We start from the raw sequence: 14582 nt of genomic DNA on the forward strand, positions 1-14582 counted from the left end.
TACACCCCGAGGTCCACCACCCATGCTTATACGGTGTATGTAATCTAGAAGAGGCTGGACTGCGCGCAATGAACTCTGGGAGGAAGGCCCCCCTCTTTGCTGCCGCCATTTTGTGGCGATGCCGCGCGTTGGTGGCTGTGCCCGCCTCGACCTCCTCCCCTTTTAATTCCACTTCTCGCCGATTTCTTCCTTTACCCTTCCATCGACCCCCCCCTTTAATGAGCCAGCGAGTTTATTAACCGCCTTCATTTCACAGCGCTCATTTCTTTTCTCGACACGACAGGAGGTGGTGGTGGTGTTGCTGGTGGTGGTGGTGGGGGGGGGTTTGCACCATGACGGACGTGATTCAGGTGACCAACGTGGCACCCGCGGCTACCACGGAGCAGATGAAGACTCTGTTCGGGTTCCTGGGCAAAATCGAAGACATTCGCGTCTTCCCACACGAGTGAGTTGGCGTCCAGACGCGGCGGGTCTCCTCTGTGCGCTGTCGAGGCGGCTCGAGGCTAACGACGGCGATCGGCCGCCATCTTCTTCAGGAATGAGTTGGAGGGGGGGGCCCGCACGTGGCTCTCATTCATTCATTAACTCATTCATTAACTCATTTACTCGTTACATTCTTCTATCACTTGATACAGTGAATTTAGCTGTGACGGTCCCACCTGCTGACGGAGACTTGTGTTGCCTCCGAAACGTGATTTATTATTTTCTATTATTATTTCTATTATTTATTTTTACCTACGTGACTTTACCGAAAAAAACCTTCATCTATCAGTCGGTAGTACCACTAGGGTTCCAATCGGTGACTCGAGTGCATCTTTCAGTAACTCGTAGCTGACTAGTTTAATCGCGCATTTTCTTCCGGGTAAACATGTGAGGTGATTCGTTCCACGCAGTACTCGCGATCGAGTCTCGTTCTGTTTACTCGTCGACTCATTCGTTCGCTTAAACTCTCAGTCCTTTACCCGCTCGTCAACGAATTGGTTGCATTGTTACGTTGTTAAGAGCGATCACCAATTGAGTGGCCCTAGTGCGGTTTATATCAATAATTGTTATCAGCTTTGTCAATCCATTGTTGCATGAAGGCTTCCCCAATAAGGGTTATTTGACCATATCTCATGCTGCTCAGCGCCCAGGCGTACTAATGTGCCACCTTAAACAGCGTAAATGAATTGAGAACTGGACATGTTTTTACCTAACAGTACAGAGTGTGTTCATCTTCTTGGTTCTTTCGGTAAAGTCACGTCTTTCCGACAGCCCTGTTCTTCACCTGAGGACGGCTGCTTGCGTTGTGGCCGAAACGTGTGAGAATTTTATTTAATGTTTTATTTTTATTATTTTATTATTTCCATTCTACGTGACTTTACCGAAAGAACCTAGAAGATGAATCCATGCAGTCACGAAAGCTTTACATTGAAAGAGTGTGTATTGTATAAGCGCACATGAATCTGTACTTAAACCCCCTATTTAACAGGAATTAACTCGTAGTTTATATATATGGATGCTCAACATATTCATCAACACTGCCTTGAAGACAAGGCGACGTTTCGGGCAATGATCCTGAATATATTTGATACATCGTCCCTCGCCATAGGAATGTAGACATGCCACGTCAGGCATTTATCTGCAAGCATGGAGCACTGCTAAAGAGTGTAAAACTTAGGTCGCTATGTAGAGGAGCCCTTTTGTTAATCCCCTGCCGTATGAGGTCCTCCTGTATTATGAAGGGACTGCATGGAATTGTTACAAACACAACAAATTCATCTTCTTGGTTCTTTCGGTAAAGTCACTTAGAAGGGAAATAATAATAAAATAATTCTCACGACGTTTCGGCCACAACGCAAGCAGCCGTCCTCAGGTGAAGACCAGGTCTGTCGGGGACTTTACCGAAAGAACCAAGAAGATGAATCCCTGCAGTCACGAAAGCTTTAAATCGAAACACAACAAATTCCTTAATTAACCCTGCCTTAATACAAAGGATAGATCGTGTAACGTTTTTTTCGAAACGCTTATTGCATTGTCCGAAGGTGGCTTTGCCCAAAACGCCTGTTTTCTACTTTTATTGTCGGTATTGGCCCTAAATTCGTGCAATTTACCGAAACTCGATTCATTGATGTCTTACAAATGTGACGAGCGCACCAGGTCTCTGCTGTTTTTGGTAAACATCACTTGGACCCCCAAAAAAAGTACAAAATCCTGTCCAACTATCTCCTGCGCGAGTTGTTTGTAGGTTATTTCCTTTGTACAATTACACTAATAACCACACTCTGGGCGTGCGATATCCCACGAATCCTTAGTACTCCGTTCTTTGTTTTGCTGCGTGTTTATTTGCGTACATACACCAACTTTATTTTCACTCCCGATAAATGTTGCGTAATCATGAGTATGAGAGTCTGTGTTGTTTTTAATTTGAATTTGGTGCGCCCTCGCCGCAAGCTTATTACACGGGTGTGTGTGTACATTTAACGCAGTCGAGCATGCCGGTTGGGGGACAAATGGCGCCGGGCGGCATTTTAGATATCCGCCCGTCCCACTCTGGAACGCACACATTGTAGAGTGCATATAGTACCGTGCTGTTTGATGGGTGACCACAGTACACAAGTGCCTACTGCGGGGGGCTACACAGTGGGGCATCGCCTGCCTCTATCCTCTACTGACGAGCATCATCAAGTAGGTTAGGGTCCGTTAATCACTGACTCACGCGGAGTGGGGTGGTTTTCGGCCATCGGTGGATTGACCAAAGGCTCACCACTGAAGCCGGGTCCACTTGCTCGCTAACCTTAATTAATGTTGCCGATAAACTCTCCAGCGATAAGAAACAAGCAGACGGTTGTATTCTCCTCGTGCTAGCTAACACGTTGACTTTTCCCTTTGCAGTGACTCCCCTCTGCCGGTGACGTCGCGGGTGTGTTTCGTGAGGTTTAGCGATTCGGTCAGCGTCGGCGTGTCGCAGCATCTGACCAACACTGTGTTCATCGACCGGGCTCTCATCGTGGTGCCGTACGCCGAAGGTTGGTGCACCGTTTCCCCCCCATTGTGTCGCTGCTGCTGTCGGAATGCTAGCGTACGCGAGCATGTATCTGCGATGCCTGCGTGACTTCTCAACACTAACACAATCTGGCAGAGGGCTCGGGATGCGGCAGCAATCCACAGTGAGAGTGGCAACTCGCTCATTAGCGCTGCCAAATGATTATCCGTAATAAACAAACATCGGCAAGTTCGTAAGCATTTGTGAGCTAAAGGTTGAACACGGCAAGATGCATAATTGTGAATGTTCACAGTTCTATAAAATTGTGCAGTGTTCAATTTGTTTAGGGCAGTCGGTTCAAGAGACGTTTTTGACTGTTCCGCCCGAGCATTTCTGCAATAACGGTCCCGTCATGTTTGTTTTTCTTTCTTTGTCTGTTATTTTGTATTGCAGAAGGCATCTGCCTGCCCCTTAACCCCTGACTTGTCTCACAAGAGGGGGCTGTGGGTCGGCTGGCTGTGTCTTGGTCGTAAGAGCAATACATAATCTATTAGGCGCTGCTTGGTAGCCTCCTGAAAACAATCGCGATGGGGACAACAAAACTCCGGTTCTTGGTCAGAGGGGGACTTTAGGTAGACTCTTTATTTTTAAGCAAATTCTCATGTCCGTCACCCGATCGACGACAACCTCCTATCCCTTCCCCCCCGTGTTGGCGATATTGGCAAAAAGTGCTGAAGACAGAAGCCGCCCCCCATGCATGATAGAAGATGCCTCGTTCCAGTAGGAGCAAGAAAAAAGGGTGGAGACTGCTGCGGAAGTCGAGTGCACACATGTGGCGGGGTCTCTGCGGGGTTACCCAAAGATTAATGTGGTGCTTCTCTGTGTCTTTCTTTGTGTGATTTGTTTGTGCCTACTAGAGAGGCGCCTCAAGGCAGAAGCCAAAAAAATTCCAGTAGAGATTGTTCCTCGCCGCTAAGCGAGTCGGGGGTACCGGTTGCACCGTCCGCCAAACAAGACTGCGCCGCGAATGGCGGCGTTTCTGTTGTCTGCCCTTGTTTGTTTTCTTATTTTTTTTATTTCCGTTATTTAATTATACATTTCTGCAACCCCCTTTTCTACCCCCCAGCCCTTTTGTTTCCCCCCCTTACGTGGTCAAGTGTCTGTGTGTCCGTGTGTCTTCTGTTTTTTTTAGTCAAGTATTCCTGCTGTACTGAGGGCCGCTAATCAAATTGTGTTGTGTGCATAACGGCAGCTGTGTGGTATATTCGCTGCCAATGGTTGAAGTGTTGTGGTAGATGCTTTTTTTATTTTGAATTCACTGAAATCATGTTTGGGTTTTTTGAATGCAAGCCTTGGAAGTGATGTTGAAGTTTTCGCTCTCAATGGTTGTTTTCTTTGTCTTGTCGTCTTTTACAGTTATTTCCCTGGGCCAGCACGCCAGTTTACCCTGACTGAGAATGGCCTCCATACAATTTTATTCTCTTTGTACTTGCATATTTACGCAATATCGTTTTTTATAGGGCACACACGACGGAAGGGTATAGTGGACAACAATGTAAATTCAATGTGCGCATGTCATTTTGTGATGCAAAGTAGCACTGAAAATTTAAATTTTCTCACATTTTGGACTTCACGAATCAGGTGCTCAAATAGCCATTTATTGCTTAAATCGCAACCAGAAAGTACAATCAGGACCATCGTGTGCAAATGTGAATATCTACACTTGAGAAGAAAATGTGTGACTCAAGAAACTGCCTGTTCCATTAGCCAATGCACTGTACAGAGATTGCCAGTGTTTGGGCTGTGGACCGTAATTCCCTTTGTTTTCTCTGTTTTTTGATTGTTTTTGTACCATATAGTGATGCCAGCGGCTTGAGCGTGCAAATTTCATAGCAACGTGCCTGGAGAAACCCAGCGATTCTTATCGTTTGGCCTTGAGTATGTTTCGAGGACAGGTGATATAGCTAAGTCACGTTCAAACTGATATGTGCGGGAGAAAAAAAACACGGTGTCATTTCTTGGATATCTGTGTGTAATTTGAAACCCTGAAACCACAGGAGTTTTTAAATCTTATTAAGTTAAGATGTGCATGTGTCGTCAAGCGGGTGTGTCTGTCTGAGACCTCTTGACGTAAAACCCAGCTTCTCTCTACCTCCCCCTCAGCCCATAATCTTCCGTCCCAGCCATTGCGTTGAACCTGTTTTGGAGGAAACCCAAAGAGCTACCCGAGTAAACACGGGGCTCTCGTTGAAACATGTACTTGACATTGCCATTGGCAGCTCTGGAATAATGCAATGCCCCCACCTCCCTCACGGTGAGGGAAGATAAGCTATGAAGAGGGCATTGCGTAGACGCTGCCGAGTCTAGTCCCAGCGCAAAGCGCCGTTGCCGCGCTGTCTAGGCAGGTCTGCTGGTCTGTGGGTTTGGAGGGGTCTGACTGTTTCTTTTCGGTTGCTTTCAGGCAAGATACCAGATGAGGCTAAAGCACTGTCTCTCTTGGCTCCCGCCAGTGCTGTCGCCGGCCTGCTGCCTACGCCCAGCCCGCTGGCCTCGGTAAGTAGATTGTGTTTTGAATTGTCGGGTTTAACTCGTGTAGTATGTGAACTTTTTTATTAAAAAAATAACTGGTGAGTTAAATGCAACTCGAAGTTTAAGATGCTATGTACAAATTTTGATTTAAAGCTTTCGTGACGGCACGGATTCATATTCTTGGTTCTTTCTGTAAAGTCACGTAGAAGGGAAATAATAAAATATGAATATAAAACAATAATAAAAGTATTTATATTTTATTATTTTCTTTCTACGTGACTTTACCGAAAGAACCAAGAATATGTTATGTACAGTTCAAAAATGCAGGGATTGACTAAATGTCCTAATATAACATTCGATTCTGAGAAGGGATTTTTTTAAGTACATGGGGATGCTAACCATATTTAATGTATAAACAGCAACTTCATAGACCCATTTCCAAGTAATTTGCCCTTGGGCCAAATGAAATTAAATAGTTATACATTTAACAACTTGGTTAGGTTTACTTGGAGTTTAAAAAGTAATATCTTGTTTAATCGTTTTGTACGTAAATTAATACAACTAAAACATGAAGAAATAATACTTTTTTCAATGGTGTAAAAACCATAAAAAACAAGTCATAACCTTGTCCCGTTCAACCTTGCATATGACCAAATAACTGACTTTGGATAATCTCGCAATCTTCAGCTGAATTTATCCTGGGTTAATAGTTGAATGTGGGACATGCCTGCAAAAACTTGTTATTTTCTGACTTACATGTGTGTCATGCAAGAGTTGTGTAAAATACCTTCAAGACTGACTGAGCTTCTCTGAGTGAATGTGCATTTTAAAGTGTTTCACATGTGCGTGTGGCATCATCATGACAGATGGGGGCCGTGCCCCTGTCGGCTTTGGGCGCGCTGCACGGTGGCGGGAGCATGGACTCCACACTGGCTGCGCTCGGCCTCCCACAGCCACAGCTTCTCGGCAACTTGGATGGCGGAAAGTTGCAGGGCATGCAGCAGCCCATGCACCTTGGCCAGGTACGATTTGACTGCATGTGCGCGCGGTTCAACATCGGAAGGTCCTGTTACCGATTAGGGGGATTGAGTGGCACACGGAGCGTCCGTAGCACTGAGTCGTCACCAGATGCTTCCATCCTATCCGGGTGTCCGTGCTCAATTATGAAGCCGGGTTTTCACGTGTAAATAATTAATGGTAGCAGCCCAATCACTTCATTCCACGTAAGGCTAGTTGGGTGTTTCACCTTTTTTGGAAACAATTCCAGTGCGGAGTGAAAAAGTACTTTGACTGCCATTGGGTCTGACCTCTGTTGCAGTGCATGCGAGTAAGTGTAATGCCCCTACAAGGGATCATCGAAATGGTTCTTTGATGTTACCCCACATGCTCTCTTGTGATGTGGAGTTAAAGAATTCGAAATGGATACGCTGTTTCGTCGCATGCTGCTCGTGCACAATTTTAATAAAAATGGCGCAAGTCTGGAAACTTTTTAGGAATGTGTATACACTATCTGATATTCATTATCTCATGTTTTAATAAACATCTTTATTCATCCAGCACGTATTTGAGATATGGTACATCATTGCACTTATTTTCTAGCAATGTGCTTTACCGGTGGTTCTTGTATACAGCTTGAGGCTCTCACCAACGTAGAAAAATGAAATCCAATCAAATATTGTGCTAAAAATTACCTTTTTACATTTATAATATTTTAACAATTGTGAATAGCTAAATGTAATACACAACTTTCTCTATATTTTAATATTGTTTGTAAATGCTTTGTGTAAGATTGATTTTACCATTCTTTTCTTAGTTTAGTTGCTTGTCCTAAATTCTAGTTTAAGCACAGATAATTCAAGTAACGCAAGGCTGATCTGCTTTTGCTTCAGAAACTTGCATTGTTTTGCCATGATGGCCACGGGTTGACCCTTTGCCTCTTGTTTTTCAGTCTGCCACTGCTGAACAGTTGCTGAATTTGTTTTCGCAAGTCGGTGGCGAGGTCAAGTACGTTCATCTGTTGAGTTTAACACACACTGCCGCACATGTAGACGATATCCATTTTTATTGCTGCTTCTTAACCAAATATGAACACACTAACTTAGGTGCTGCATTGTTTGACAAAAAATAAAAGATTACTTTTAGAGTGGCTGTGCTCCCATGAGTGTTTAAATTGCATGAATGTTTAAGTCTTGAAACGGGCACTAATTTTCAAGGTAATTTTGTTACCTTTGTCGCAAGAATGAACCATCCGAACAATGCCATCGCAAAACCGGCGGGTAAGGGGGCGGACGCTGCTTCTAAAGAGATCGAGGAGGCCATGAAGAGGGTCCGTGAAGCACAGTCGCTCATCTCTGCCGCTATCGACCCAGGTGAGTTTCACCCCTTTCCGCTTGACACCAGTTGTAATCTGTAAGACATCTTGTTCTTGATTGTACCCCCACACTCACTGAAAGCTTTGTGAAAGAAGAACTTAAGCAATAAAAGCTATGTTTTATGAGAAATACGTAAGCTTGTCCTTGGAATGTATTGGCCAGTTACCGGAATACGTTGGATGCCAGTTGTGTTCTCGGGAACTGTAATTTAAGTGGGCCTTGCTTTTTTTCTTCAGATTCTTCCGAGAAGAAGGACGACAAAAAGAAGCGCTCTCGGTCAAAGTCGAGGTCCCGCTCGCGGAAACGGCGTTCCCGTTCGCGTTCACGCCGCCGGTGAGCCCTCCCTGTTCCCAGGGGCACAACATTTGTTGGCACACCAGTCCAAGTTGTCGTTAATGAGATTTGCACGTGTTGGTTTCGGAGCACAATGAAGAGAACGTGTAGCAAAAGTGCCATCTGGAATGTAAGTTGCAATGGAAATTCGCAAATTGGGATGTGAATAATGTAAATAAATTCGGCGTAATGCAATACATTGGGACAGTTAAGATTTGTATAGCGTATGAATGCTATCGGAGCTCAAAATTCTGCACAGAAACTGGGCGTATTTTCGAGTCGTGAACTTGCGCAGGGAGACGGCACAGATGGCTGGAGAAAACGGGGACGCATTACGTAGATTGAAATAATTATGTACACCCACCATCGATGCATCAATTTGTGTTTGGATTTATTTAGAGGTTTATTCAAAGCATCGGCAAATACTATGCTTTTACATTTAGACTAATGTGAACAAAACTACGCACAAAACATATAAAACTAAACAATACAAACCATTTGGTAACAAGAAGTAACAATCAGATTTACCATTTTGGTAAATGTAGCCTTTCTAGTTGCTCTAAACAAAGTGTATGTGAGCAAATAACCGAAACCTTTCAAAACGATTGATCATTACATGCACAATTCCTAGTGCACGAGCATTTCAGTCAATGCATTAACGTATTGTTACATGTGTAAATAAAAACAATGTAACACGTATTAAGTTGACCGTGAACATGGTTTTTGTCGCGACTATTGGGAAGTGGTAGGGTGCAGTAAATGCAAGGTGAGAGGTGAAATTGTAATTAACTTGCCAGCAGGGGGAGCCGTTTCATCAGGCGTGAACTGCAGTCGAGTTGGGGATTCGGCTTCGCTGACACTTATTGCCAGAGCTGCTTATAAGCACATTCTCTAGGAGCAAGGGCAGGTGTGCTTGCCTCACCAGTGTAATGTAAGCAAATAATATCAAACTTCTGCCGTATCTCACAATCATCATCTTTATATATCCTGGAGGAATCTGATGAGCTATAAAGATATTTTTCACCGATGTTCAGTAGGGGACGGTTCAGCAAGTTACAACAAAAATATAAATACAGTGGTGATAGGTTTTTCCCCTTTTATCTGGCAACAAAACATGATTCCTTGTAAAAGGTTTCAGTTTGGTGTTTTAACATCTTAACACCTGTTTTGTTGCCAGATAAAAGGGGAAAACCCTATTATGTTTTGGTACTGGCAAAGGAAGGTCCCATGATGAAATATAAATACAACAGTGCAAAGTAGAGCAGGTCACTAAAATAAATAAAGTTTATGAGTATATCTCCACTTGAGGGTAGAGACTTATCTAACCGAACCACAGTGGTGAAATGACAGTAAGGGTTAGAGCTTGCTAGTGTTTTTTTTATATTTGTCCTGACGCCGCATGTTGACTGCAGGCGCTCGGGAAGCCGCACGAGGTACCGCTCGCGATCGCGTGGCCGCAGGAGCCCCCGCCGCCGGTCCCGCTCCCCACGCCGCAAATCCCGCTCGCCACGCCGGCGCTCGCGAGACCGTGGCCGCCGCTCTCGCTCCAAGTCCAGGTGAGAGCGATCAAGGGGGGCGTCCCCTTCCTGATAGCACGTCGGCGCACAGCTTTTGTCGTTCTCTCATTTCGTCCCAGAATGTCATTTAGTAACTTTGTTGTTTCTCCTGACATCTACTAAATATCACCCCCAACAACCGTCCTGCCCATTCATTTTTGAGACCTTGAGATACTTTTATTCACTTTAATCGTAAGAAATTGTGAACTTAAGTGATTGATTTGCTTTTTTTATTATCTAGCTTGAGTTATTGCTTCGAATTTTTTTTGCCATATTACTGAAATGTATTATCTTGTTTGCTCAGGTTGTGTTTGTGGGGTGAGAAACTGGAGATTAGTGTTGAGCTGTAAGAGATCAAGTCTCCCTGTTACAATGAACCCATGATTCCAGTGTTGGCATCTGGCTACGAATTGGATCCTACTCGATCATGTAGAGTCATTTTACGCGAAACATTCTGTCGATATGCTTTATAGTTTTAATTTCAGCAATACTATATTTTCAAGTTTGTCTTGCATTCTGCTTTTGTCACTTTAACATTTGACTCCTCGAATGTTCACGGTGTCTTAAGCTCCAGGAAGCAAAGAGGAAAAAAGGGTTATCCCATTTTAACTCTGTAACCACACGGTCGCATGGAGAATTCTCTCATGGCCATTATGGTAGTTAATGCCATTTAAACTTAATTCGAGTGAACATGGGTAAAATTTACCCTGCTTTGACGCGCTCTTTTCCCGTCTCGACGACGAACAGGGATCGCAGCCGACGTGGCCGCAAGAGCCGCAGCCCCTCGCTGGCGGGCAAGAAGCGCCCGCTGTCGCGTTCGCCGCCTCCTCCGCCTCGCCGCGTCTCTCCCAGCCCCCGGCGCCGGGCCTCCCCGAGGCCGTCGAGCAGCCGCCGCTCGCGCTCGCCCAAACGCCGCCTGCCGTCGAGATCGCCGGGCCCTCGCCGTGTGTCTCGGTCGCCACGTCGCAAGCTCGGCTCGCCGCCCCTTCTGCCCAAGCGCAAGGGCTCCGGCTCCCCATCGCCTAAGAAGTGAGAGACTGGACACAACACGCATGATGTGCCGAGACTTAAACCGTAAATTTGCGCTATATGAATGGGAAGGTACGATGTAAAAAAAAAAACTGGGCGCTTATATCTTGTTTAGATACGTGCGTACCTAGGCTGTGTGTCGTAGGCTGTACAACAATCTTGAAGCTTTAATGAGAAAATGGTAAGTCGATGGCAGCATCGTATAGTTTTAATGACATTAAAGCATTGATGACATCAAGTATTTTAGGGTATACAGCCTAGGTCCATATCCACTTGATATGATCTGTTAGTTTTATGGTTGTCTTAAGTTTCTGTCGTAGTTTAGACGCTTGATTAAATACTGCACTGAATCACATTGGTGTCATAACGCTTGGGTTACCCCAACAGTTATGAAGGTAACTAAAAACAGGTAGTGTTTAGCACAGTGGTTCGCACACTGTACTGTAAGCCCGGCGATTTTAGTTTGATTCATGGCCAGGACTGACATCATTTGCTAACCCACACTACCCACACTGCTAACAAGTGTGGTGAAATATAGTCAAGGAACCTCCCATGACCCAACATCCAGCATTGCATTGACAAAAGGGCTTGTTCATGTCATCTGAAGCACAATTGCAAATTGTGGTGTACACTTGAATAACTTTTGAGTTGCTCCAAAAAATATACAGGCAAAATAAAAGCTGGCTTGACTCCGCACTTAATTTTTGCAAAGGCTTTTGTCGTTATTATAAATACCCTGCGTGTATGTATGTTGAACTTTCGCATCGTGCGTAGCCAACCGTGCTAATCGTGGAGGTGCACGTATGTTTTCCCTATCGCACTTTGCGCCCCTTTGCCAGGCACAAGAAAGAGAAGCGTCGCGAGCGTGAGCGAAGCCGCGAGAAAGAGTTGCGTTCGTCGGGAAGCCGCAAGAAGAAGGGCAGGGACAAGGGGGAGCGTGAACGGGAAAAGGAGCGTGAACGGCGCGACAGGAGCGAAGGAGACAAGGGCGACGTCAAGGTGAGTGGCGTTGCAGCCAGTGGCGGTACCATAAATGCACGTAGTTAAATGTCGGCACTAACGAATTGTTGAACGCTAGTAGTATTTTCAAAGGGTCCATGGCGTATCATTTCCTTATCCTTTAGATTTGAAGCTTTCGTGACTGCAAGGATTCATACTCTTAGGTTTTTTTATATATGCTTTTAAGAAAGACTTAGTATTTACACTGCTTGCCTTGTGGCAAACTATTTTTAATAGGCAGAATTAGTTGCTTATGATTTATGCAAATCATGCTAATGTTGCATTTTGGCTCGGCTTGTACAAAAAAATTAATAACAAATTCTGCAAACAATTGTTAACACCTAAATAAGGAATTTGATTCAAGTCCTCCGTTTGAAATGCTTTGAATCTGTGGAGTCTGGGTAAAATTAGTTTTATTGTCTTAAACGTTTATCATAAAGTTGATTATATTGAAATTATCCATGAGGTGGTTTGGAATTTTTTTTATTAGTAGCTAAAAATAAACGGTGACTTTTATATATAGGACCCTGTTAAGGTTGTCATGTGAAAGGAAGTTGAGTTTTTCTTGAAATGTAAGAATGTTTGTGAAGATGAGTTTTTAAGCTGTTCTGATGTGAACAGTCGTTTGATCTCGTCTAGCATTTACCCGAGCCTGGAAAAGGGTAGATTTCGGTGACATTTAAACCGATTTTAAAATGGCAGCTGTCAAAAATGAAGAAATAATGAAGTCTAGGTTTCTAAAATTTAGCAAAGCCTGCAAATCTCCTAAGCCATATAATCCCCAAGTGCCCTACATAAGTCATTTATGTCTCTTTGAAAAATGTTGCACAGTTTGACAAGTCAAACTATACCGGTTTGGTAAGATTTAGCAAATTTCTTTTTTAAGTTTACCATAGGCTACATTTGTATGCTCAATATATCTTCTGCACTATGTTGTAGGTCATTCTGTTATTCATCTGACCAGTTCGCGCAGTGTGCAGCCAAACATAAGGTTGCCAGTTTATATCCTGGTCAGGAATCAACTCGCCCTTTATCTTTTCGTTGCCACTGGAATAAGTCTATCTTCTAGAAGTCAACGGTGCGTGTTATATAAGATAGACGAGTCTCCCTGCCTTGACAATCTGGAATTTTCGCCACAGGCTCAATCAAGGGTGTACAACTCAGGAGCTGAGCAAATCGCCACTTGCTCATTTTGAGCAGGCAGGCCACTTTGATTTGACACATTTTTATCCTGATGTAGCGTTGTGGTGAACGAATGAGTAAGACGTGCTTTCCCGTCTGCACGCCGGCTGCTCTGTGGTGCATAGACCCTGTTGGACGTGTTGCGCGCACACGTGCAGGTGACGCGGAACTACGACGAGGAGGAGATGGGCTACGACAGCGAAAAGGAGCGGCTGCTGCGCGAGGAGGGCGCCGGTTCCGGAGGCGCCGATGACGGGTCTCCACCGCAGGGCGGCACACGCTCCGGCAGCAGGGGCGGCTCTGACAGCGGCAATCAGAGCCCTGAGCGCAACACCAATGGGGATGACGATCAGCAGGAAGACATGTACACCAGCGATTGAGCTGCATGTGTGCCTCTGATTGCCGCACACACAATCGCCTGTTCTTACTCCGCAATTATTACATCTACACAAATGCAGTCGTTGGTTTTTGCGTGGCCATTAGCACATGTTCGTGCTGGCCACTACATCCAGTTACAGCAGTTGGTCCCCAAGTTGCGTGCAAACACGCTGGCCAGTATGATTGCACATGCGAGTGTACAGGAGAGTTGCACATAATTTGGTCCACGTGTCTTTAACATGCGTTCACACGAGCCAGTGTGAGCGCATGTGAGATTACAGATGCAATTGTACAGACCTGCACAACCTCCTTGGCCTATCTGCACCAACACCACCACCAGCCTTCTCGGTCCCCTTTCAACATTGGTTTGGGAACTGCTATTTTGAGGGTGAACCCAGAGCTTTGTATTAAATGGATGGTCTCAGGTATTGGAGAACGTCCCTTTGAATGCATGGCTGCTTTTTTTGTTGCATATAAAAGGTGTCTGGTGATGGTGTGGTTGGTAGCAGAAGGCAGGTGAAGTCGGTGGGTGAAATTGGAAAAACTATAAATTCCCAAATCAACTCGCATTGCTGTAAAGATGAAGCATGACAAGTCTTGAGATTTCAAATAGTTTTTTTGATTGCATACTGGTTTGTAAATACTGTATGTCCCCCATTTTTTAAAGGCAATTGATCGGCTCGGTTTATAGAGTTCACAACTGCCTACAGTTTCTGATTATTGCCGGAGATGAATTTTTTTTATATATATAACTACCTGGAGTCTCTACAGCTTTGGTTGACATTAGGATTTTCACCGTACTTGATGTTTGTAACAAAATTGTAATGCTTGCGCCATGCGATTTTTGTTGTGTTTTAAGCGACCTTTTGCCGTTTCATTCTTGGGAACCTTCAGGTTGGTGCATTGTTTGCAACAGGCCACGAAATTCATTTGCTTTTTAAAAAAAGGGGCAAGAGTGGGAATCCTACATAAATTAAGAAGCACATACCGTATTTTCTCTTTGTACAGTATGCTTTACATAGCCGGCATGTAAAGGATCGTCCATTTGATGCTGGTTTTCCCCACATTCATTAAATAAAAACCCGCGGTTTTGTTCTGTTTTGTGAATTTGTGTTTTTTTGCATTTTAATAAATTTAACAACCTGCTTGTTCAACAATGCAACCGACCTCTGATGAAAGGTTAGCGTCAAAACCTTTTGTGTAATCTTGCGTGTATTTTTTACAAGAAGCCAGTCTGTA

At 44.5% G+C, this 14582-nt stretch overlaps 1 protein-coding gene across 3 annotated transcripts; it reads left to right on the forward strand.

Moving 5' to 3' along the window:
- The first annotated feature begins 85 nt into the window (after positions 1–85).
- On the forward strand, positions 86–14437 carry LOC144726710 (uncharacterized). 3 transcript variants are annotated; one of them, XM_078605530.1, is made up of 11 exons: positions 86–445; positions 2875–3008; positions 5427–5518; positions 6361–6516; positions 7443–7498; positions 7733–7863; positions 8103–8199; positions 9612–9755; positions 10503–10784; positions 11624–11783; positions 13091–14437. In XM_078605530.1, the coding sequence occupies exons 1-11, from the start codon at positions 333–335 to the stop codon at positions 13343–13345; spliced, it is 1620 nt and encodes a 539-aa protein (XP_078461656.1). In that variant the 5' UTR covers positions 86–332; the 3' UTR covers positions 13346–14437. The 3 variants fall into 3 exon arrangements, with proteins under 3 accessions (XP_078461656.1, XP_078461654.1, XP_078461657.1); XM_078605528.1 differs by having other exon boundaries at positions 87–445; positions 7443–7510; XM_078605531.1 differs by having other exon boundaries at positions 87–445; positions 7443–7510; positions 13124–14437.
- The last annotated feature ends 145 nt before the right edge of the window (positions 14438–14582 follow it).

The sequence above is a fragment of the Lampetra planeri genome, chromosome 24, assembly GCF_965212315.1.
Source record: "Lampetra planeri chromosome 24, kcLamPlan1.2.h2, whole genome shotgun sequence".
NCBI lineage: Eukaryota > Metazoa > Chordata > Hyperoartia > Petromyzontiformes > Petromyzontidae > Lampetra > Lampetra planeri.

Coding starts and splice junctions, on each gene's coding strand:
- LOC144726710 (XM_078605528.1), top strand. CDS start 333: ATGACGGACGTGATTCAGGTGACCAACGTGGCACCCGCGGCTACCACG. Junction 6,517..7,442: donor AGCCCATGCACCTTGGCCAG/GTACGATTTGAC, acceptor CTTGTTTTTCAG/TCTGCCACTGCTGAACAGTT. Junction 7,864..8,102: donor CTCTGCCGCTATCGACCCAG/GTGAGTTTCACC, acceptor TTTTTTCTTCAG/ATTCTTCCGAGAAGAAGGAC.